The following is a 24,910-nucleotide window of genomic DNA, read 5'->3' as shown; positions in this document are numbered from 1 at the left end:
TTTCCCTCCACATTTAGAATCAACATGCGTTCACGGATATTTGGCAGATATACATTTCCACATGATACACCACTTCGTTTAGCGATCATTTGTGGCCAGGTAGCTTCTGAAAAAGTTCTATATAGCTCAGTCGGGCCTTACCTGGTAAGATAAAAAGAAAATGTTTAAGTGCACTGGAACGCTTCAAACCCCCGTGACCTCCATTTGATTCCCGACCACAACTCACATCGGTGTGCGAGTAAAAACCGAACTCGACCTGGGCACCCCCGCCAAACTTCACTGAACCTGCACTTGCCAGTGTGATGAAGTAAGGTCAGAAAACTACAATAACTGATGTGGCATATGGGAGGTCTTCTTCATCCTAGTCATTTAACCCAAATCGAAAAAACCTTATTGATTTAAAGATCGCAAATACAAATTTTAATAACATGTTAATTACTTATAAGTGTTGACGTTATGCGTATAGAAAATTAAAAGTCTAAATATTTTGGGTAAGTGGCCCTATTCAGGAAAGTAAGTGAGACAATATTTACAAATTCATCATTTTGTATTAATCTATTATTTATTATATAAATTCCAAGAAGCAGCAACATTTTATCTTGTATTTACACAGTGCTGTACCACTTTGCTTTCTATAAATAAACAAATCATTATTTGGCACATGAAGCCAAATTCTCATCAATGGCCAAAACATCCCTGAGACTCTCCTGGATAAACGAAGGGCATTATTAAATTACGCCACTTGTTACAATCACCCAGAATGCACCCAATTATTTCGTCCCACCTCGGAAGTTACGCAGGGTTGAGCCTGGATAGTGGTGGGGACCGTTGACCACCCAGGCAGGAGAGATCATCATAGGTGTCATAGTGGAGGGTAAGAGCGGCAAATTCCCTTGGTGTGCAATACAATTCTACGCTCCCACGTCTATGCTCACCTTCACCATCCCACACTCACCAGCTCTGGGTGAAGCATGCTTAAAGAAATCCCCTACGGCCCACACCGCGTGGTCAGGCCCTCGTTTGGCAGTAGACTGAGTGTAGGATTGCGCGTGCACATTATAACAAGCTGCCGCAGAGATTGGCGCAGCGGCCGTGTTGGTGGGACACACGCCCGCCCGCCCGCCAGCGGCGCACGAGACACTAACACGGTTTGACAAGTCGTCAACCGAAGGTCCGAGACGTGGCCTAGGGTCGGAGGTCACGAGCCTGCTGGCAGCCAAGCCACTCGCGCTTCGATGGCTTCACGCAGAGGTTAGGGGAGGGAGGTGGGGGGGAAGTGGGAGAGGGGTGGAGGATGGTGGAGGACGGTGGGGGGTTAGGGTGGGAGTTGGGGTGGGGAAGCAAGCACTGGGAAAACACGTGCTGCCCCTTTGTCTCTTTAAACAACATTCACTCAGTCATACTCCATAATTGCCATGGGATACATGTGTTTTTAAGTTATTAGACATCCCCTTTACCGCTAAAAACATTAATTCAGGGAAAAAAAACATTAATTCGAGGTGAAAAAAACATAGCGTTGTACCTGCAGGTCCTATGAGTACCACAATCGTGGCCCAAATTTGTGCAAAAAAAAAAGGAAAACTCCAAAGTTGTTGACTCCAGCCAGCAGGAGAGAATGCATTCTACGTCCACGGCTCGCGATGATATTCCACGCACAGAACATTAACAACAATGTTTGGGGGGAGAGGGTGCAAACATTTTTTAAAAACTCCGCATCACTTTTTGTTATTGCGGTTGTAATTGACAAGAGTGCATTGGTAGAAAAAAACGGCAACACCAAATTGGCTGTAATGCATCTCTTGCACACTCAACCGTGTGGGAGCTAATCCTGTCATTATACACATCGGCCACTTATTTAAATGATCACGACCCGACTCAAAATGCTCAGATAAAAGCTGTGACAATGACACCAGTGGCAGCAGCACGTGCAGGGTAAGTGCACGTTAATTCTTTCGCGGTTTAAGAGGCAGTCAGGCCGCTGGGGGGGGGGGTAGGGGGTCTACTTTAACATCAAATACAGCGAGATAACGGTTCGTTGGGTTTCCAATCCGCGTTACAGTCCACTTTGGAGCGTTTGGAGAAGATATTTTTCCCCACCATCAGGTCACGCGATGCCAAAGAGACTTGTAAAAGTGCACAACTATGACGCACAAGCGACTTGTTACGACTTGTTACAGGGTGACACGGTGGCAAGATGTTAACTACCTCACCAGGTAAACAGGAGGTTGTGGGTTCAACCCGGACCCTGATGCCTGTATTTTTGTAGTTTGCATGTTCTGCCCGTGGTCACATGGATTTTTCTTCGGGTCCTCCGGTTTTTCCCTCCACTTTTAGAGACATGCGTTTAGAGTATTGACTGATATAAATTTCGACGTGATCAGCCACTTTGTTCAGCTATTATTTGTGGCCAGGTCACTTCTGAAAAGAGCTATAGAGCTCAGTGGGCCTTACCTGGTAAAATTAAAAAAATATTTATATAGTTTACCAATATTTTGTGGTTTCTGAAAGATGAAAAACTAAGGCAATAAAAAACTATTTAATGGATATATCAATACGTTACGTAACCTATAAAAAATATAGCAAGAACATATACTTCTTATTCTCCTAAAACTTTTGCTGAACTATAAACGGGCGCTAACTAGTCGGAGTCCAATTTGCGCAGGCGACACAAAACATCATTACAAATTTACCAAGATTCCTCCCTCTTTGCGCCGCTTGTCTTATCAACGGCAGCTAATTGGCCTAATTCCCATCCGTGTGCTGTCCCCGCTCTGCATTCGTAGTAGAAGCAGCAGCAATTATGGGCTCGACTCAAACTTCTTCGCCGGCCAAATTGCACAGCTACTGCCCCTAATTGGCCGCATTCCGATTTGCACTCACGGCGTACGAAGAAAACGATTCTCTAATTGGCTAGACTCAGGTGGTGGTGATTGGTAGTATTGCAAATGGGCCGCCTGTACCAATGTACATCCTTGCGCATGTATATGCAGTGGTTGGAGCGGTAGTGTAACGCTTGGCACGATACACTACGAACCCAGAGACCTGAGTTCGATTTCCGCTCACGGCCACCAACACCAGTGGCGATTACCTGAATCAGTCCTGGCGATTACCAGACACTCAAATGAGTGCTCAATTGAGTACCTGGTGCCATGTATAAACATCACCATGAGGGAAACAAAGGCGGCCGGGTGAGGTGCTGGCCATCTACCCGCTCATGTGCTGTTTCAGCCCTTATCGGTGGTTGCTAATGGCACTTACCCCAAAAGCCTGTGTAGGCTACCCAGGGAATCCAATATTTTTTTCGCCTGACAGTCATCTCAGCCAGTTAATCCATCAACACCTCAGTCTGTCATCTGCCATGCTCTTCCCAGGAATCATTTGACACTTCACGAAGCCTCAAAGTACACCTAGCCTGGCACAAGAGCTGTCGTGGGGTGCAGTTAGTGTTGTGTGTGCTTGTGTGTGACGGGGGCAGCACAAGGGGCATGGGGCGGCAGAGGAGAGAGGGAACGGGGGAAAGAGAAGAGAGACAGAAATATTTGCATCTTACCATGACCTCTGCGTGCCCATGTGGCTCCGCAAAGCCGTGCACCGTCAGCTTCCTCAACACTGTGGGTGAGTCGGGGGTGGGGGTGGAGGGGGGATAATGAAATGAAATGTCAACTCGTGCGATGGCTGGGAGGCCACGGGAACTCACGGAGGCTTCGACAGTTGACACAGGAGTGGAGGCTTGGGGGTCCATGTGGGGGCGTGTTTTGTAGGGGTGGTGCAAGGCGGTGGTGTTGGTTGAGATGGTGACACAGTAGGGGGTACAGCTGGTACATCTACCGGTTACCTCAGTCAGCCAAGCCATGGCACCTGGGGGTCTGTCCCGAGACCTCCTGTCAGCGAGCCTTCGACACTTCACGTGGCCTCAAAGTGCACCTGGCCTGGCACAGGCCCCGTGGTGACATTACCGTCAATTAGTGGCGAATGGCGGCTATTGCTATTGGTGGGAAGCGGTAGTGCGGCGGTAGTGCAGTGGTTAACAGGCTGTGCGACAAACTTGGCACCCCAAGTTCGGTTCCAACTCACGGCCAATGCCAGTGAGAATTATCCCCTAGATATACTCAGCCACAAACGAGTACCCGGTCCAGTGTGTAAACATCACCACTGGGGAGATAAATGCGGCCAGGCGTTGTGCTGGCCACTGTCCCGTGTGCTGTACCAGCCTTCATAGGTGCTCATTAACATCATTTGCCCCAAGAGTCTGTGAAGGCTATACGGGGGATCTTTGTCTTTGGTGGTGGCGGAGACTCGAGATGAGATTGATTAATTCACTGAAGGAGCTCTCACAACAAGGTGTCAATTTATTTACTTTGCATTCAAACCAAGGGGGTGGCCTCAATTAGACCACGAGGGTCCAGGGAAGCTGCTAAACTAGGACGGCTAAAAAATATACAGGCCAAGGTGATAACAGTGAATGAAATCCAAATGCTGCAATGTACACAGATAAGTGAAATGTGGACTACGTGAAGGAACCGCAGCCAAAGGAGAAAATGCACCCTCAGAGGAGAACCACCCGTGGAGATGGAGCAATAATAATCGAGATAGTGTTTCCTCCTCGCACGTGTGGGTTTTCTTGGTGGGGCTCCAGTTTTCTCCCACATATAATTGCTCATGTATTGGCTCATAACACCTTCATATATATATAAATGGAGGACTGTAGAGCTTGGGAAATTGTTGGCGCCGACCCATTGCGTGGCTGCCTTCCTGCTCGTCTGTGGTTCGTTTCCCAAAGAAAGTAAATACTGTGTGGTGTGTTCAAAGGTGAAATTAGTATTAATTCCAATGATGATAATTAATACAACCCTGATGCCTTTGTGAGCATGTGTGTTCACTATGATGATCTTCATGATGACGATGATACTGTGGCTCGTGAATTATGAAGATTACTGAGTCAGTGTGTGTGTGATATTACATGCCACTGGAATAATTTATTCACGTACACCACAAGAGTCAACAACCTATACATACCCTTGGTTTGTTGACATATTAGTACTACAATAACCGCCCTATATCTGTCTAATATTTCATGATTCTGTGGCCTAGTTTTGTAATTTGCTGTGTTCAATCTGGAGGTTAAACTGCACGAGTCGATTTGTGCTGCAGAGAATTATTTGTGTAATATTTCCAATTTCTCATGTGACAACAGTTCTTTTGTGGTCCTATTTTTATTTGTTTTGCCTTTGTCATATCGGTAAACCAGGTCAACACTTGCAAACGAGACTCATCTCAGGGTCTCTTGAGTCCTCACCGAGTTCACGAAAAAAATATACTTGAAACGTTTGAACCACAACCCAACCACCACAACTCAGCCTTCCATGGCTCAACATTCGTACGCAAAAAGGACCGAGCGATCGCGAGCCAGAAATCACGCAAACTACAGAAGCACCTGCATTGTCAACCACAAAACTAATGGCAAAATCAACAACCGCTGGTGTGTAAACACGGACAAGCCGCAGGCTTGCATCGACGTACACAGGCTATATCATCATCATTATCGTCGTCGTCATCATCATCGCTGTCCACTGCAGCGTATACAAAATTATTTGGCACATGTCATGAGGGGTACTGCAAGATCCAACCATGTCCGTCCACTGCTCGCTGAGCTGCATTGGCTTCCGATTGCCGAACAAACAAATTATAAGGTGGCACTCATTATACACAAAGTACTTGCCACAAATGAACCACAATACCTTGCTAATTTCGTCAAGGAACATAAACCATCACGTGAACTCTGGTCATCGTTGCAGCGGCTTTTGGCTAACCATCGAACAAAGACGGTCAGATCACGCATTTTCAGATGTGCTTCTGGGGCCGTCTGCAACACTCTTCCTTCAGATATTAGGAAGCCACTGGAGCTAGGCGTTTTTAAATCATCTAGATTGAAAAATTATTTCTTTAGAACTGCTTTTTGTGTCTAGTTTGTTGTCCTTTCCCCGCACCTCCGATTAGCACAGTTGGCTACATAAGGTGCAAAAAATAAATTCAACATACATATACACAAGAGCGACAAACCTTTGAGCGAGAGGAGTGTGCGCTCGAGGGAGTGAGCGGTGGCATCGTGGTCGCTGGCTACCACCTGCTGCAGGAAGGACTCGGTGTGGTGAGTCCACAGCGAGCAGCAGAAGCCGTAGATGCCAGACGCCAACTACTCCCAGCGGAGAGGAACCGAGGGAGCGATGTTAGAAACAGCAGCGATTGCAGCAGCAGTAGGAGTCATTACAGCAGTAGCCCCAGCTTTAATAGACCAGCAGCACCAGCTTCATTAGAGCAGCAGCAACAACAACAACAGTCGGTGTCACCAAGGCGCTTGTTGCCAGGCCGGGTGCATTTCGAGGCCGCGTGAAGTGTCAAAGGCTCGCTGACAGGTCACAGGACAGACCAGGTGCCATGGGTTCACTAATTGAGATGACTAGCAGATGAACCACCTGTGCCCCCAACTGTGCCAACTTGCTGCATTTTAGCCACCCGGCGCTCTGCTCGTTGTTGCGAGTGTTGCTCCTCTGCCCTCTACTGTTGTTGGAGGGCGACTTTCTCCAGTTTTAATACGTCAACAGCAGCTATTTCAGCAGCAGCTGTTAGATAGACTAGCAGCAACACTTCTGATTAGCACGGTTGGCTACGAACGGTGCAAAAAAAGTTCAACGTACATACATACAACAGCAGAAGTGACAGCAGCTCTTACAGTGATATGAGTAGCACCTATAATATGAAGACTGTAATTTTGTCTTTTAATGTTATTTTTAAGATAGCCAATGCTGTATTTCAAGATACATCTCCACGGTGGTGGTCATCTTGGATGCGTTCACTCCTTTTGCTGCAATACCAGCTATTTTTATTTTACCAGGTAAGGCCCACTGAACTAAATAACTCTTTAACAGTAGCAACCTAGCTACTAATTATTGCTCAGCAAAGCGGCTTATCGTGTGGAAATGTAGAGCAGCCAAATACTCTAAATACATGTTTATAAGTGTGGTGGGAAACACCGGAGGACCTGGAAAAAAAACCACGCGACCACGGAGAACATGCAAACTCCAAATAAACAGAAGGCGTCTGGGTCAGGATTGAACCCACCCGATCCTGCATACAAGACAGGGTAGTTAACATCTTTCCACCTTGACAAACGACGTACAAACTGATCCTTACGTGATTCGCACACGCGCAAATCTTGAGGTACACATCACGAGCTCACTTAACAAATTGACCACGATTAATCGAATGCTTAGTTGCACCACTTACGTTTCACAAGGAAGCGGCCAAGTCATAAATGAGACTCTAGGTTGACTTTTTTTTTACTTTAATTGTCATGTTTTATAGTATATATATTGCTTGTTGCTTAATTGTGATTCTTCGACATGTTATTGTTAGTTTTAATATGAGGTTAGCAACACTTATTCTGTGCTCTCCAGTTTCCGGGGTGAAAAGTGGGCTCGGTTTTGCCCAATCCCTGGCCAAATGGCTAAATTTTTTAAACAAATGAATGAGAAAAAAAACAGAGGCGGTGATTCTTTTGGTATGACGACGACAACGTTGATGAAGGTAAGAGACGCGTTGGCCCGCACCAACATAGGCTGCGGCACGAGCTGACGAGCCGTGCTTAGGCGTGGTGATTAACCATAATGAGTGGCTCGCGCGCACACGCACGCACACGCACGCACGCACAAAGGTTGCTAGTGTGCCACGTCAATGCCCCACGTGCACTTGGCACGCAGGGGTCGCGGTGTCGGGGGAAAAAAACCGACCGCCTTTTTTGTTTTTGCCATTTAATTAGCTCAGCCCACGCACTCTTCTAAGGCATGTGTACGTGTGTGTGTGTGAGCAGCCACTTAGCAAAATTAAAATTTATAAATAAATTGCCCACTATTGGCACCACGCAGAACACCGTGACACGTGTGTACTAAAACGTGGATGGATTTGTACAAACACAAGGCCAACGCTATCATAAAAGGGCCCTCCGGTCTGAAAGTAACGTGGCAACTCCCGTACTATGCAATACAGCAGCATTTATAATATTACCTCTACATGGAACATCAACAGTTTCAATGTATAGTATAAACAAGGAGCATCCATTGACATAAGTGGAGTTCAAGGTACTGTAACGGCAATAGCTGAACATGACAGTACCAAAACATTTTCAGGCCATGTTTATAACACAAGGACAGACATACAACGACAAAGGTCCCCCGTATAGCCTTAACAGACTATTGGGGCAAGTGCTGTTAGCGAGCACCTAGGGTGGGGTGTGGCAGGCACAAATGGACTGCCACCTTCGTCTCTCCAAGCACTGATGTTTACATATTGCAGCAGGTACAGTATTTATATAAGGCCGAGCCAACCTAGGGGTAGACCCTCAACCGATTCATATTTGTCACTGTTATTGGCCTCAAGAAAGAATCGCCAGGTTTGCAGCGCAGTACGCCAACCACCGCAGAATGTCTCCACACACACGAACACACTGACACACACACACAACAATCGCTACATTGAACCGGCGACATTAATCATGCAAAGATCAGCAATAAGAGTGGCAGCGGGAGCTCTCTCAAGGGGAAGAAGCGCTTACGAGAGCAGGACCCGGCTTTGAGCCGCAGGCTTCGCGTAAAGGGCAGCGGTGGAGTGCCCAAGGATAAAAGTGTGCGCGTGTGTCTGATCTATAACGGCGATGTAAGCGAACCGCAAAAAGACTACAGGACCTTGCGATGAAACAAAGGGTTAAAAAAAAAGATAATACAATTGCAATCAGCAGGAATGACATTGATTCACCGTTGCCCGTCCCAATGAATGTATGAATCGTCCAATTATGGGAGGGTCACGATTCGCGTTAAGAACCTATTATTTATTAACTCGTTAGTGCTGGAGCGGTGGCGCAGCGGGTTAGCGCGATGCATGAGGAGCCTGGCCACCTCAGTTTGATTCCTGGCCATGAGATAGAGCATTGCTCACTGGGCCCTTCCTGCTGAAAGAAAAAAGTTAAATAAAAATAATTTCACGTTCGACCCAGTCTTGTGCTCCCCCCACCCTCACCCTTCCTCCCCCCGCCCCCCTGTAGCCTTCACTAATCCTTCACCAACCCAGCGTGGTGAAATATGGTCAAACTACCCCCTCCTTTGGTGGTGGATTAAAGGGTATAAATTGTTTACAAACTGTTGAACAATCTATTTTGTATCGTCCCTCTTTATAAATTATTTCATTAATCTGGTGACAGCCTATTGGAAATCGAACAGGTCTTGGAATACGAGTGCGTCCACGTCTTGAGACACTCGAACGGCAGCAAGTTCAGATTACGCGAATGCTCTCGCAAGAGGTCACACGTATGGCACGACAGCCCTTCGCTGACTATGCGTGATGAACGAATGACGTCTCGATACGAGGTTCGCCACGATGACGATCGGTGAGGAAAGAAGGAGGGGGACGTAGGGCGGGCGAGGGGGGGCGGCTCACCTCCTGAAAGAGACGGCGATCGACTGCCAGGCGCTTGGAGGCGAGCACCTTGGTGACGTGGTAGAAAGTGAGCAGCGCACGGTGCTGGGGCAGCATGGCCTGCGTGCGCACACCCTCCAGCAGCACGGGGATGAGCTCGGGCCACTGGCGTGGGCAGTCCAGCCGTGCCACCTTAGCAATCAGCACCGCGATCTGCGTCGCCACCTGAGCGCCAGGGTATCGATCCGTTTTGCATATTTAGCTACGGAAATATTCGATGACTAATGCATTTCCCGCGTTCAAAGTCAACGCGATTTCTCGCTAAAATTTGCATTGAGGCCTTGGTGCTCATTTATTATTTATAACCCGGGCCCAGCGGTGGGAATTCCACATTGCGATGGTGGGGGTGAGTCTTGATTAAGGAGGACAACCACTGTTGACTTCCCCACAAAGCGGTACCCTTTTTATTGACTCCGGATGGATGATTTTAAATCAGAAACTTTCCCACTGCAGGCCCCTTGCTCTACCGCCGAGCCACCTGGCCTTATTTCCTGGGTAAACAAAGGTAATATTAAAACATAATAATAAACACCAGCACCAATGTAAGTACCAATTATACAAACAAGCCACAACGATGATCATCACAGCAACAACCACCACCACCGCACCTCAGCCATAGCCGTCACGAGCAGCATCAACTGCTACTGCCACCACTCTCACCCCCACCACCAATGCTGCTGCCATCACGGGCGCCAAACACGGGCCACGGGCAACAGACTTGCTCGATGGAAAAAAAGGCTCGAAATAGATATTTCGGTTTAATTGTAAATTATTTGAAGCAGCAGCTAATAGAGCACCATATAATGAACTAATGCGCAGCTGTAGTTCACCAATTATCCACCCTGCCCCCAACACCCCCCACTGCTCCTCTCTGGAAATTCTAAATTGAATTGTCACGATTTGGGGTCAACACATTATTTCAGAATTGAACCCATTACATACAACGTATACAAAAAAAAACATGCTTATTAAACATATGATTCAACGCATGTATGGCGAGCTCAAGAATCAATGTTAATCAATGTGCCAATAACACCATTATAATTCTAGATTTGAAGCTTTCGTGCCTGCAAGGATTCATACTCTTAGGTTTTTTCGGTAAAGTCACGTAGGTAAAAATAAATAATAAAAATAATAGAAATAATAATAGAAATAAAATTATAAATCACGTTTCGTTTTGAATTGAGCGATGCATTGCCTCACTTACCTGATGACGGAGACTTGTGTTGCCTCCGAAACGTCGTGATTTATAATTTTATTTCTATTATTATTTATTTTATTTTTATTATTTATTTTTACCTACGTGACTTTACCGAAAAAACCTAAGAGTATGAACACCATTATATATCCTAACAATTGGAAATATGAACGTTTGTGAAATAACAGGGGATTATACTTTCATCTCGCCCATCTTTTCACCGCGGTAACCAACATGGGCGCGGAATGCAGCGTGCGCCCGCGATAGCCGGGTCACGGAGGACATAAGCAATTCGTAAAACGCGTGAATAGCTATCGGTCTCCTAGGAGGACTCCCCCCAATGCTAATCAACCCCCGGGAGTTACTGGGGAGACGAGACCGTATTGAAATTGCAGAAATGTATCAAGGGATGCGGCCAATTACCATTAGAATGTGGTGAGGCTGCTCTCCGACACGCCGAGCGTGTTTAGCCAGATGCTGTCGGCAGAGTGGCGAGCACACGTTACACACAACCGGAACACTTTGTGTTCGGTGGTAACAAGGGTGCGAATAACATGAGCATGTGCGGTTTAACGAAATTTCAATCTACACCGCTCTCTCATTTTTCTCTTGCTTGAACTTAATGGAATGGTCCTGTGTGAAATGTGCTCTGTACTCGCACAGCCTAAACCACAAATCCTCCACCTGGGCATTCGTGCACAGAGGGTTGGTTGCCTTTAAAAAAATCAGCTGACTGAAGCCCCGATTGATAGAGGATTCCCAAATGTGGCCTCATTTGCAGCTTTCTGTTTCGGATAAAAAGGTTAGGTGGCGTGTGCAGGAGCAAGGTGGGGGGCAGTTTTTATCTCGTGTTTACAACCAGTGGTAGTTGGGATGAGTCTATCCTGAGAACCAATGCTTACCTTCTACAAAATGGAACCACATTTTATCAGCCCAGGATAGATGAAGCGCTCAGTCGACTATGGCTAAGATTTAAATTCGTGGCCTTACAATCATGAAGCTGTACGCTTTAACAATGGCACTACCTGGTTGGATTTATATATTTATTTTAAACATGTACAAAGCACAATCCATTTAGTGGTAGGCAACACGAGCATAAGGGATGTGTGATGAACAGCCTACGAAATGCTAAAGCATCTGCAGGCCAAAGGGGTGGTTGTCGTGATAAGTCGTGACGATCATTATTACTTTTCTTTTACTATTCAAGCGCAAAGATAAACATGGCGTCATGTACGAGCCAACGAGCACGAGCCGACAACAAATATCGTGAATCATGAAAGAAAAATGCACATTCATAATGCATCGCTCAATTCAAACGCAGGCGATATCGTTTTGTTTTTCAAGAAATCTTTGCCGCGGCACGGCGGAAAATACCTGGGAGCGACCCCCTCGTGTCAGCGTGTTAACGCGACCGCGGCACTCTTTTAAAATAAGCCACATGCTCTTCCACCGATCCATGAATCTTAGATGTAGGTTAGAAACGTGTTCCACTGGAGAAATGTTTAATTGATAAGACAACTTCATTTATCGATGCCAAAGGGACCGCCTGCTCGTCGACTAATGGGGAAACGGGGGGGGGCCGCAGTTCATCCGTCCGAACGTAGCACCCGCGCATGACCTTCCCTCCCACATGGAGCGCCACCACCCACGGTTCATCTTATCGCGCCAGCCGGCACGCCCATATTTGACACTGTGCCGTCATCACACGAATTGCACTGATCTCTCAGCGAGGTGGCCGCATGTTTCGGGGTTCAGGGACGCAGAGCTGGTACTGCCGAGATCCACGGGTTCGAATCTGGGGTTGAGCTCAGTCCAAAATAACTTGATAAATAGAGACTCGTGTACAGACACGTACACAGAGACTCAGAGACTCGCACAGAGACCCAGAGACACACATAAACTGGCTTTGGAATAAAAGCCTGGTTCTTAAGCTTAGCGAATTGATGGTCTCAACCAGTTAAATCACGACAGCACAAAAAATGCCATGAATAAATTTGGTTTGTTACTTCATGAGGATAAATTCCAGGGCACATTATTTTGGGATTATTTTTGAAGGCCGCAGATTTATTATGGAGAAAAAAACAAGTCCCATTCAGAATTCTCACATCGAGCAGTGAATTACCTTTGTATCGGAACACAGCCCCTGGAAGAATGTATTAGACTACTTCTGAATTCCCTTAAAAAGCCTCTAATCCATACTAGATAGTGCATCCACTTATATCCTTGAAAAAGGCAAGTCATATGGCAGTCGATTTAAATTTTGTAATTCTCAGATCTGGAATTGTGCCAATATTAATTGACGAATGAAAAGTAACTTGGCCCGAGACTATCAACTTACTACACTTGAGAAGCCAGCTGATCTCCGTCGTACTGGCTCAGCGCTCTGGGATGGCAATTATCAACTCCCACTGAGCCACACCTCTAAGGCTCTGGCCTTAAAAGTCCGTGTGGCGCAGTACCCGCAGTGCGCTCATGGCCTTATCTGCAACTCGCTCCGTGTACGTGTCTGAGAAAACGAATGTGTCCGTACCTCCTTCTCCGCCAGCAGAAATAAGCGATGACCTCGACAGATGAGCGCACACATCACGCTAACCGGCAATTCCGACGACACGCGGTTAGCGCCAATTAATAAAATACCATCCGACATTCCCAAAGGAAGTCGTTATCTTAACGTTACGCTGTTGAGCAAGACTGTGGCATTTTGTGATGTGGAACTGCGTGCAGATTCTTCCTGTTATCCACGTGCTGGCCCAGTGATTAGGGCTCTGAGCTATAGACCATGGCATTAGAGTTCGGTTCCCCGCCGTGGCTAACGTCAGTAGCAAGTGAAGTCTCAACCATCCCAGGCCCCCCTCTTCCCCAACCCGCACTGACCAGCATGGTGAAGTTTCATAATAAAGGTTTTTGGGTTAGATCGCGTAAGTATAAATGTGTCGTAACCCTCCACCACCCGACACAGCCAGTAAGGTTTATCACGTAAACAACGCGCAAATTAGTTACTACTTCAGCCCACCGGTTTGTTGGAGAGCAAATCCAAAACATTTACAATTTGAATACGGCGTTTCGCTGGTAATTACATCCAGCATCATCGGGCGATTTGTCAGAAAAGTGAAGTCATCCACCTGCCCCACCTCTTCTTCTGCCTTCCTCTTGATCTCCTCATCTTACAATTACAATGATCGGACATGGTGACCTGAGGAGCGGAAAGAGAAATGGCGCAGGACAGGGCAGTGTGGAGAAGGTTGGCAAGGACAGCGGGACCCTACACGAGTGGGACAAACGCGTGGAAAAAGAAGGCACCTTACAATTACAATTCCTTATAGAGGAAAAATACTAATTACATGATTACTAAACTATTATTTAATTACAATACCCCCCCCTCCGCCTCTGATTTCTGCACCTTATGGGTTCAGTACTGATGCCGTCTTGCTCTATTTAAGACCGGAAGCAGGTGGATGGCTTCACTATTCTGGCAACTCGCCCGATGATACTGGATGTAATTACGAGCGAAATGTCATATTCAAATTGTAAATGTTGTGGCTTTATTCTCCAATACACCGATGGGCTGTAGTAGTAACTAATTGGTGCATTGTTTACATGACAAACCTTACTGGCTGTGTCGAGTGGTGGAGGGTTATGACACATTTATACTTACGCGATCTAACCGAAAAACCTTTATTATCAATATTGGTCACGAAAGCCTATGTGTTATGGTGAATTTTGGCGACACAATCTCAATACTGCATGGGGTGGCGCTCAGTGAGCGTTGGCTTGACATAAGCCCGTAGATAATGATATTGTAAAATTATTCCCGTTTTATTCACAAATGAGTTACCAGTAAATGCGGACAATTGGAGTCACAAGGACGTGGCAGCAAATGCAACCTATTATCCGTATATATCTGCAGGTGTCCAAGTTATTTTTCCAAACAGGCATGGATAACAATATCTGCCAATAGTACGACAGAGAAATATTATCAACATTAGCCATGGTTAATCCACTGCTGGAGGAATACCTCCCTGAGCCACCATCCTCCATCACAATCCTACGATGCAACAGTCCACCCAGCACCTGCACACACGCCCATCGCATCGCTCCATCTTCTCAGCGTCCATCCTCGAGGATACGTTCCAATATAATTAAACCGTAAATTGAACAATCCTTGGGCGCGTAAAAGTAGTTTCAGGAAACGCTGTTCGTTTCTGGTGATGGGAAAAAAAAAAAGGACAGCCACGCCTCCCCCTCTCCTCCTCCTGCCCCCAATGTAAAAAGGCAGCAACGGCCGACAAGAACAAATGGGATTTTAATAATAGATGCTCCCGTGCGACCAATTAGCGGGCAGGATTCCCATTTCTCTCGGGGTGGAAGACGCACCTGATTGACCGGCTCGTTGAAGTTAGCGATGAGACCGGCACGGAGCGACGACTTCTCCTCCTCCGACAGCGAGCTGAAAAGCAAGCACAAGTAGGAAACACATCATCTTCATATTCTATTCACATTTATATCATTGCATAAATTACATATGGCAAGTTCCCACTTAACGCGGGGGGGGGGGGGGGGGTTGCATTCCTGAAAATTGCCGCATAAAGAGAATTCGCGTTAAGCAGGAGGAGTTTTCTCGTAAGGAATAACGGTAAAGGTGGGGGGTGCCGTTCCAGCCCTTAATTTTATTACAATTTTTTATTTGTTTTAGATGTTTATTTTTAAATGTGTCCCGTTTATATAGTAATACTATAAATATGCTGTGTGACAGTCAGTTATTCAAATATATAAAGTGTGTGATACAGAGATATGGTGAATGAAAAAGATAAGGGAGCTAACGCTGCGCACACAAAGATGCTGCCGGAACAAAGACTGAAGAATTGGAAGGCACACCGTGTACCACAGTACGCATCGTAAGGTACCAGCTCCGAGCATCATCGAACAAAGATGACAACACCCACGCCGCTCAGAAAAGTAGTCCATCACACACCAGACTCGCGGAATAGCAGGTTCAGTGCGAGATAAATAAAAAACCTTCCATATTTTAAAAACCGCGTTAACGCGAAAACGCATCGTTTGACCGCACGGTAAACGGGGATTTACTCTACATGAATTTGACGTGGTGTGCCGTCATTCGTCCCACCGAGTTCTCATTAGCAGGAGGCCACGCACGGCCCATCGCACGTTCTCATTGGCTCAGAGCGCCCGGCGGTGCGGTTAAATGCAGCTTGGTGATGATGAGCACAATGGACACCCAAGCCTTGAGCCGGCAATTACACGGACTGATGATGACTATTCTGACTACTCTAAGTATGATGGTGATGATCATTATTTGCTACCCATGTTGCACTCCATTCATGATGAATTCCAATAATGAAGATTATGATTTTTATTTATGATATGAGTAATTATGACGATGCTGTTCCTGACAATTTTATCCGATGGCGATGATGGTGATAATAATGCCGTATTGTGCTCCTGAAAATTATAATTGACATAAAAATATGGGTGATGATGATTTTCTCCTGATGATCATGATGATGATGAATTCCCATTACGCCAACTTCAGACATGCACCGGATGATGGCGATAGCTAAGGATAAGCTTCTGTTGACGATGATTATTGACAATGCACTCATAATGATTAAATTCAATGACAAATCCCTATGGTAATGATTATGATTATAACGATGATGGTGGTGGTGGTTGATACCAAAACTCCTGTGGATGATTCTTTACAATGTGCTCCTAATAATGAATTCCAATTACGACGATGATGATGACAAATTCCTATTCGGAGGAGTTGCAGATGACGACAAAAAATATATATTTCAGCTTGTAACGCGCCGCCGCCGTCGCAGAGTATTCGCTCACTCTCGAAGAGAGAAATCAATTCAGAGGCACGAGGGGGAAACATTAAAGCAGACAGGCAGCAGCCACATGGTGAGCCAGCGCCAACAATTGCCCAAGCTTTGCAGTCCTCTATATATTAAGATGATGCCGGCCAATCAATGAGTATTTACACATGCGGGCGGGTAACCAGAGCAACCGGGGAAATCCCACACATGCAAGGGGGCAACACTACCCCATACAGACGGAACAGATAAGAGTTCACATTTTGCTGTACCACCTTCTGTTGGCAAACCAGGGTATGGGCCCCTCCTCAACGCTCATGGGAAAGGAGGCTCGCAAGCTTCGTCTGATCCACCAACCCTCAACGCCTCCGCGGTGATTAATTACAGGTATGCGCCACCACCGCCAGGCTATCTGAATGCTGAGGGTGACAGGTGCATACTTGGGAGCCAGGCGCCGCCAGTATCGGTCAATTCCATTCTTGAAGTAGAGGGCAGCGAGCCACCGCACATGCACGTCCAGACTGTGGTCCATGAAGATGTTCTGCAGGGTTCATGGGGTCACAGGGCAAACGGTTAAGGAATTAATATAAGAAATGCAGTGTTTGCACACCATTCAACGGGAGATGGAAAGAGGATGGCAACGTATGAGAGAAAAAATACAAGTTTGAGACATCGCATTGAGTTTACATGTTTTTTTATTTGCCTGGGCAGGGATGTATCATGACTGGAAACGATGATATCCAACGATTGAGACTGGTGACAGAATAGCAGGCAAACTAGAGAACACAGCCCAAGAGGATGACCACCATAATCAGATCAGCTCACGTGCGGCGAGATTGACTGTGGAAATTACAACAGTGAGGGATGGCGCGATAACTTTGAAAACACGGTGAGGCCTTCATCCTGCAGCAGAGAGATCACGGCCCATTGCGCTGGAGATATCTGCATCAGTCTCCAACAACAAATATTTAGCCTTTTTTTTCAACATATTCAGTAGGGGTGGGTCAGAAAGTTACAAAAATATACACTACAAAAAAACGTTAAGAATGCAGAGTATAGGAAAGGTAAGCAAATCATAAAAAACATAAAATAGATCAAGTATATAAGTTCAAATTGCATAAGTACACCAATTCCTAACTTGGGCAATGCAGCAAAACAACAGTAAAAACAGTCGCAGACCACACCAAGACAACACACAGTCCCTCAATAAAAATGTACATTAAAATTGAACTACCGATACATGGGTCAGGATGAAAGTTTCGAATCACAACTGCAAATGCAGTTGTATCCAGCACTGATCTTCTGCTTCAGGATATTTTTTGAAGGAAGATTTACGATGTTACCCTTTCCCATTGCGATGAGATACGTGTACGTCATCAGTTCTTCCGATTCCGTACATTTACATCATCGGAACGGAATTTATTCCCAAGGGAATCGAATCGATTCTGAACGAAATCGGAAGTAAATGGCCATGCGGGAGGGCGTGTGACACAGTTTGGCACCAGCTATCATAAAGTGCGGTCCTATAGCTACAGTTCTCTGCAGTGAGTACAGTTCAATGTCTTTACAAATAGCAGCGCTATGTCTCTCTCAGTCAAATTAACGCCAACCGCTTGCGTGTTCCGAGATTCTGCGGTGAACGGGACCCACCCTGCAACTTGCAGACGTCTCGGAAAGGGTTAAGAGAGGAAACAAGGTTGTTCCAAAATGATGGTCCTGCAACGGCAATGGTTTTGTCACCTATTCCTATTACTTGTTCTTGGGATAGTTACAAGTCAATTAGATGGATGTCTTAGGTTACTTGGGTTTGGAAATGGGGTTCATGAATTAGCTAGCGCACATTCACCAATGTCCGTAGAGAGGCTCGAACGCTCACCGAGTACCCTGGGATGATGTTGTAAAGCCCGAGCTGCAGACAACACAAGAGGAGCTGCAAAACCCACCAAGAGCCTGCCAAACATCGCGAAAACCAATTAAGTCCCGAGCAAAAGCTCTCGAAACCACCAGGGTTTGACCCGGTGTAACGAATGCTGGCAAGCAGAGCGGACAAAAACGGGCGCCTACAACAGACAAATCATTTCCGACCCCACACAGAAACCCCCCCCACCCCCACCGTCCCCCCGGCTTCAATGTGACCAGAAAACTCTGCACCGCATTCAACCATACGAGGAGATCGCAACGGGTGTTGCGTCTATCTCACGCGCAAAAGGTAAATAAAGAAATGCCCCCAGCTGCGACTGCGGATCCACACCGCAAGCCGTATAATATGTCCTAAACCGCTGCCCCAAAGATCATTCAAAGGAGGAATGGAGGAGCTGCAAGTGGCCTCCACAAACGCCATTAATTGGCTCAATAAACTGGACCTTGAAAGCTAAATTACTTTGACTGTTTTACACTCAGCCACACGCGAGAAGAAAAAAAAACAGGGAATGAGTTTACGTACTTTAAAAAATAAGCCAGATGCAATTTGTGTTTTCATAATGTAGCACACAGTAAATTGCATTCTACATCAATGAATATTAAGCAGTCTGTGTAATGAATTGCTAAATTGCGTTAACGATAATGAGGCAGAGATCTCAAATGGCAGTCAGCCCATCGGTCAATTGCACACGTTCCACCTACAGTATATTGATCGTCACAACTATGATGAAAACAAGGAAGAAAAACCACGCATACGCATCAATTAAACAATACTTTGCAACATGCAATTTTCTTCATTGCTGATAAGCATTTAATTCATGACAATAGTGTTACGTTCCAAGCCAGACAATGAGAGATATGTCTCTGTTGTGAGTCTGTGAGTTTCTGTGCGAGTCTATGGTTAGCTGTGCGAATCTATGGCTATCTGTGCGAGTCTATGACATCTTCCTTTAGGGTGAGGATTCATTGCATCAGTTCGCGAGCGCCATCCTATGGTCATATAAACGTGGAGGGAGAGAACACGCTCGCAGGTGGAACGGTGCTGCCACCTGGAGTAAAACCAAGGTTGATTTCAAATGCTGAAACGTTCAGACAGCACTCGCACGCAACACGCGGCAGCTGTCTACATTATTAATAAGCGGTAATTACATAAAATCCGGCCACATGGATCAGCGGTAGAGTCACCAGGCTCACAATCAGAATGTTTCGAGCTAAAACCATGTTCGGGGGTTGACTCAACCCATCACACCGAACGGGGTCAGTTAAAATGAGTACCACTCTGTACGGATGTCAACAGTGCTTGTCATATGGAGATACCAGCTATAGGAATGTGTAATTTCTGTAATTTGTTTGTGTGACCCCCCCCACCTCCAGCCACTAGAGGCCACTACATTCACAATAATGTAAAAAAGCGACTAGACCAGGGGTCGGCAACCAAAATAACAAGAAGAGCCATTTCTTTCCAATTCGGTACAAAATTCAGCATTTCAAGAGCCGCAATGCATCTGAGTACATACTGTACATACGTACATATCGTCAAGAAGCAGCCCGTAAAGAGCCGCATGCGGCTCCGGAGCCGTAGGTTGCCGACCCCTGGACTAGACTATTGATTGAACACTTCATGCAAGCGCGATGGAGCCGAAACTTTAAACGGCTAATTGAATCCACCCGGAATGCTGAGGCCCATGGGCTGGAGGGGCCCAAACACAGGGTTACAAAAGGCCGGGGGAGGGGGAATCGGGGAGGGGGGGTGAATGGGTCCTGGGACCAGTGCCAAACACGGGACACCACTGGGGTGAACACGCGTGAAATGGTTTGTGCAAGAGCCGTCGGAACACCTGCAGTTCCCCGTTAGAAAAACAAACTGAACTTTTGGACCCATGACGTGGTAGTCCGAAGGCACAACAGGGGGCAACGTGTGGTATTATCAACCTGAGCGAGGCGTTACATCTGAATCAAACGTGTCAATCTAAACAAAGTAAACTTAGCACGCAGCCGGCTAAAATTTAAACACGAGTGCATTATCGTTCCCGAGTTTGTGATGGGGAGGCTGGTGAGCAATGATTTATTAGTTTGAGTTGAAATTCCAAGAAAGACACGGGAAATGTAAAGTATCTCCTGATACCTGCCGTGCATCAAAAGCTATGCTGAGACACTCAAGATGGAACTTGAGACTATCACCTGCCGACATTCATTCATTGTCACGACGAGAGCAGGGTGAGTAGTCGTTGAAGACGTATTACTGTTTTTCTGTGACCGGGTGGGCTCGGAGGTCAGCGACACAGAGTTGGCACTACTGAGACCATGGGTGTTTGAATTCGAGTTTCAGCCTCAAGTGCAGAGTTGCACTACAATTTGGAGGCTGACCGGTTGGACTCAGTGTCTGTCCTGACAGAAAGGGAGTGATTTCATCTTCATCCTCACATGGAAAGCATTTCAATGAGAAAGCATATTTGAGGGGTTTTATAGGGGGAAAAACCCCATGTCAGCTTCACCGTAACACTTACAATCCACTTTCATTCATTTATATTTTTGTCATCTCCCCATGAGTGGAAACACAATAAAAAAAATTGCCATCAATTCCACATATGAATCGTGTGTATGTTTGATCACAAAACTACAGTGACCAAAAACACCTAATTTGTCAATAACTGTAATTTTAAAGATACTGGCTCTATACTAAAAATATATACAGTACATCATAAGCTGATGTGAGCACTGCCTTGATACGATTTAAAAAAAGACATATCACAAAGCTTATGTTATGAGCAATGATTTTTCTTCGGAGCAGAACCAATTATAAAAGATACTGCCTGTCAAAATGTTATCCTATTATATTATTTGATGTGAGTCAATGTTGATAATGCATGTGGTTTGCATTTTTTTTCATCACTGCCAAACATGATTTGCTTAAAAAAATTGTGAAAAATCTAATGGGGCCCTCATGGATTGTGATTGTAAGAAATAATTAAATTATTGCACTAGACAGCAGTTTCTCTCCCGGTTTTATATACAGTAAAACCTTGGATTGCGAGCATAATTCGTTCCAGAAACGTGTTTGTAATCCAAAGCACTCGTATATCAAAGCGAATTTCCCCATAATAAATAACGGAAACTCAGATGATTCGTTCCACAACCCAAAAATATTCATGTAAAAATTATTAATACAAAATACCTTTTAATATTTTATTATTTCAATTTAATATAAAGCAATCAAATGCATTAATTACATTTAATCGTGGCTGGTGTGAGGCAGACGAGAGAGAGGAGAGGAGGAGGAGGGTTAATGTGTAGGACGACTTTCACTGACACTAACGGAATCACTGCCATCTGTTGGCTCACTGGAATCTTTTTGTGCGACTTTAACAAGGAACCTATCCAATGACACTTGCTTTTGCCTCCTTTTGAGGAGGCAAAAAGCATTGTTGCAGTACAGTTACTAAAGAACAGTCACTACACTTGGACACAAAATAAAAAAAATGCTTTACGCACACACACGTGGTGGTCACAACACTATAGTAAACAGTATACGCTCGCACGGATGTTGACTATACGAGTGAGGCACGCCGACTGAGACCGAGCATGGGAGACGTTTACCCACAATCCCGCAGCAATAGAGAGAAGAACTATTGGCTCAGTTGTGATCACGTGACGCTCGACAGACAAAGCGTATACGTACTACTCGTATTGCAAGACCTTGCTTGTTTATCAAGTTAACATTTATTGAAAATGTTTGCTCTTCTTGCAAAACACTCGCAGACCAAGTTACGCGCAATCCAAGGTTTTACTGTATTTTAAAAAAAGTTTTGCCATCATCTATAAAACACAGACCTGGAAGGCTCAAAGGCGGATGGCACAAAACACTTATTCACTTATCGAATCGAACAATAAGTGGCGGATAGAAAGCCCCATACCAGTCACTGGGCAGCACTCCCTCTTGCTTAACTGCCACACAAATTAGGCTGCGAACCTTCAGCGATGTCGTTCCACAGCAAACGCGCAGCATGGCAGCACAGTGCGGGGTCAATGCAATGCATTCACCGATGAAGGAAATCCACACAGTAGCAGAACAGTGCTGACACTTGCAAGCAGTTGGCTGCAAAGACCATTGTGGGTCCGTTCATAAAAGCGATTTCCTCCCAAAAGACCGTGTATTTCATATGGACAGCGATCAATAATTACACACACAGCATGGTGGCAATAGGGCTGCGGTGGCCCCGAGCAGCTGTTTGTGAGATAAGCCGCGGTGAGATGTCGCCAAACTGACTTGCTTTCTTCTTTTAAAAAATGCCAATGATTTTTCTGACACCATCTTTATCCCCACCACTCGTGTTTGTATAAGACATCTTATCGCAAAAGGCCCCCGTGCATCACCACAAAATCGGCCATACTAAAAAAAACACAATTTAAAAACGTGGCATTTTGAATTTGAACCTAAATGTCGTAATACTATCAATCATCGTCTTAAATCAGACACAATGGAGCAGGCTTCAGTCGCCCGTCAAAGCACCAGATAGACATCTGGATGCCGTAACACCTCTTAACTCGGAAACATCAAACAGCGAGTGATCGCTACAGGAGGCTGAGCACCAGAAATTCCAATTTGGTTGGACAGCCAAGTAGAGTTGCCTCAAATGCACGCAAGTTCACCAGTTATTCCAGAACTTAAGATGATGGACAACACAAGCTAGTTAAAAAAAGTGGCGTTTCCATGATTTTCCAAGTTACTTGCGTTATCACGTGAATTGGGCAGGTCTTACCCAAATCCTTATACTTCTGCTCGGTCCAATTCGTTCAGATGACAACTGACAAAAGTCAGATATTTTCAGCGTTCATCTCCTATTTAGAGTCCAGAGAGAATGGTGGAAATTACACATTTCTACGGAGGGGGGAAGTCTCTCCATTGGACAACCACTATTGATTTCTCCACAATGTGGTTCTCAATTTGTCAACCTCTGAGGAATGATGGACTGAATGAACACCCAACCAGGATTTGAACTCGCAACCTTCTGACTGAAAGCCACTCTATCACTGAGCTCACAGGCCAGACCAGCATACTACATTAAACCCCATGTAAAATAAAAAAAATCTAAATAACATATTTGAATAGAAATGTAATAGTTATTTGAACCACAAAAAAGGACCAAAAGGCCCACTACACACGGGGTACATGTTCGGGCAAACAATGACAGGAATGGTTTCTGCAACATTTTCTATGATAGTAAATTCAGTTGCCCAAATCTACAGTGGTTAAATATGATTGCTACGCCACCTAGTGGGCAATTCTACTGGAAACTTTCATAATAAATGAAAGTATGAAACTATAAATCAGGTCACAAAAGGTTAACAACTATGAAATGCTCATTGGTCATCAAGCACAGTCTTCAGAGAACTCCATCACTCTATGCCAGGGCTCTAAAACTGGCAGCGCAAAGCAAGATGTGGTCCCCAACTGCCCTTGAAGTGGTCCACAAAGCTATGGCTTACCAAGGGAATTGGCTCGCATATAGACAAGCGAGATGAAAGAGAGATAAACAACGATTAAGATGACAGAGCTGTAGAGATCAATATTAGCAGAGATGTTCAGATGTCGATACGTGGCCTGCCAGGACATACCAGTTTTATTATTCAGCCTGCCTGGAAACATAGTTGAAGAATCACGCTCTACGGCATTGCTATACCAAGTTGCCACAGTTGCTTGGAGCGAATACATTTCTGGTTACCATCGAAGGCAACGGTTGCTTTGTGTACAACAGACCCGGGGTCAAATATTATGACAATTTATGCAGCATTCTTCTCCAAATTTACAATTACATTCCGAATTTTAATCAATTACAATCCTGACGCAATTCCAGTCGGAATTCACACTGGCTCTTGTGCATCCATGGCTTTAAGTCGGCGTCACAGCTGGCGCCAGTGCTCACCAGCAGGACGCTGTAGAAGCCAGGCTGGATCTCCCACTGGCGGAGCTGCTCCTCCGCCGGTTTGAGCACGCTGGCATCCTGGTTGGTGGCGCGCGTCAGGGTCTGGATCACCACGACGCTCGCACTCGCCAGCTCCATGGCCCTTCTTCTCTCTGCGTCGCGAGCAAGCGCTCTGCGCGATGTGTCACTCTCTCCGCCGAATCGAACGTCCAGAGTCTTCAAACCGCTCCAAAACGAGCTATGGGTGGGAAGGGGTACAGGAGTTCAAGATTGTTAATGATCCACACGTTAAAGAAAACACCTGACTACATTACAGCTGGAAATGAAAATATTTGTTTGAATGTGATGCGACTATCATTACTCTCATATGCAGTGGGAAGTTGCTGCCCCCTACTGTGCGAACCGGAGCTTATTGCGGTGATCTCAGAGGTAGCTCTGTGATATCCGCTTCCATGGGCCATTCTCTGATTAAAAGGGTTGAGAGATACAAAGCGATACTTTGTCTC

At 45.7% G+C, this 24,910-nt stretch overlaps 1 protein-coding gene across 3 annotated transcripts in view; it reads right to left on the bottom strand.

Moving 5' to 3' along the window:
* The window catches only part of IPO11 (importin 11), a 90,363-nt gene that overhangs the window by 64,368 nt on the left and 1,085 nt on the right, over positions 1–24,910 (bottom strand). For all 3 annotated transcript variants that reach the window (XM_078862005.1, XM_078862004.1, XM_078862007.1), the window contains exons 2-7: positions 24,405–24,642; positions 17,001–17,101; positions 15,098–15,170; positions 9,487–9,690; positions 6,061–6,193; positions 3,551–3,609 (exon numbers count right to left, since the gene is read on the bottom strand). In XM_078862005.1, coding sequence (XP_078718131.1) covers positions 3,551–3,609; positions 6,061–6,193; positions 9,487–9,690; positions 15,098–15,170; positions 17,001–17,101; positions 24,405–24,542 — 708 coding nt within the window. In that variant the 5' untranslated portion in view covers positions 24,543–24,642. The remainder of the gene's footprint in view (positions 1–3,550; positions 3,610–6,060; positions 6,194–9,486; positions 9,691–15,097; positions 15,171–17,000; positions 17,102–24,404; positions 24,643–24,910) is intronic.

Source organism: Lampetra fluviatilis, chromosome 13 (assembly GCF_964198595.1).
Source record: "Lampetra fluviatilis chromosome 13, kcLamFluv1.1, whole genome shotgun sequence".
Taxonomy (NCBI): domain Eukaryota; kingdom Metazoa; phylum Chordata; class Hyperoartia; order Petromyzontiformes; family Petromyzontidae; genus Lampetra; species Lampetra fluviatilis.
Note: the sequence above shows the minus strand (reverse complement) of the source record. Positions and strands in the feature narration are given on the sequence as shown.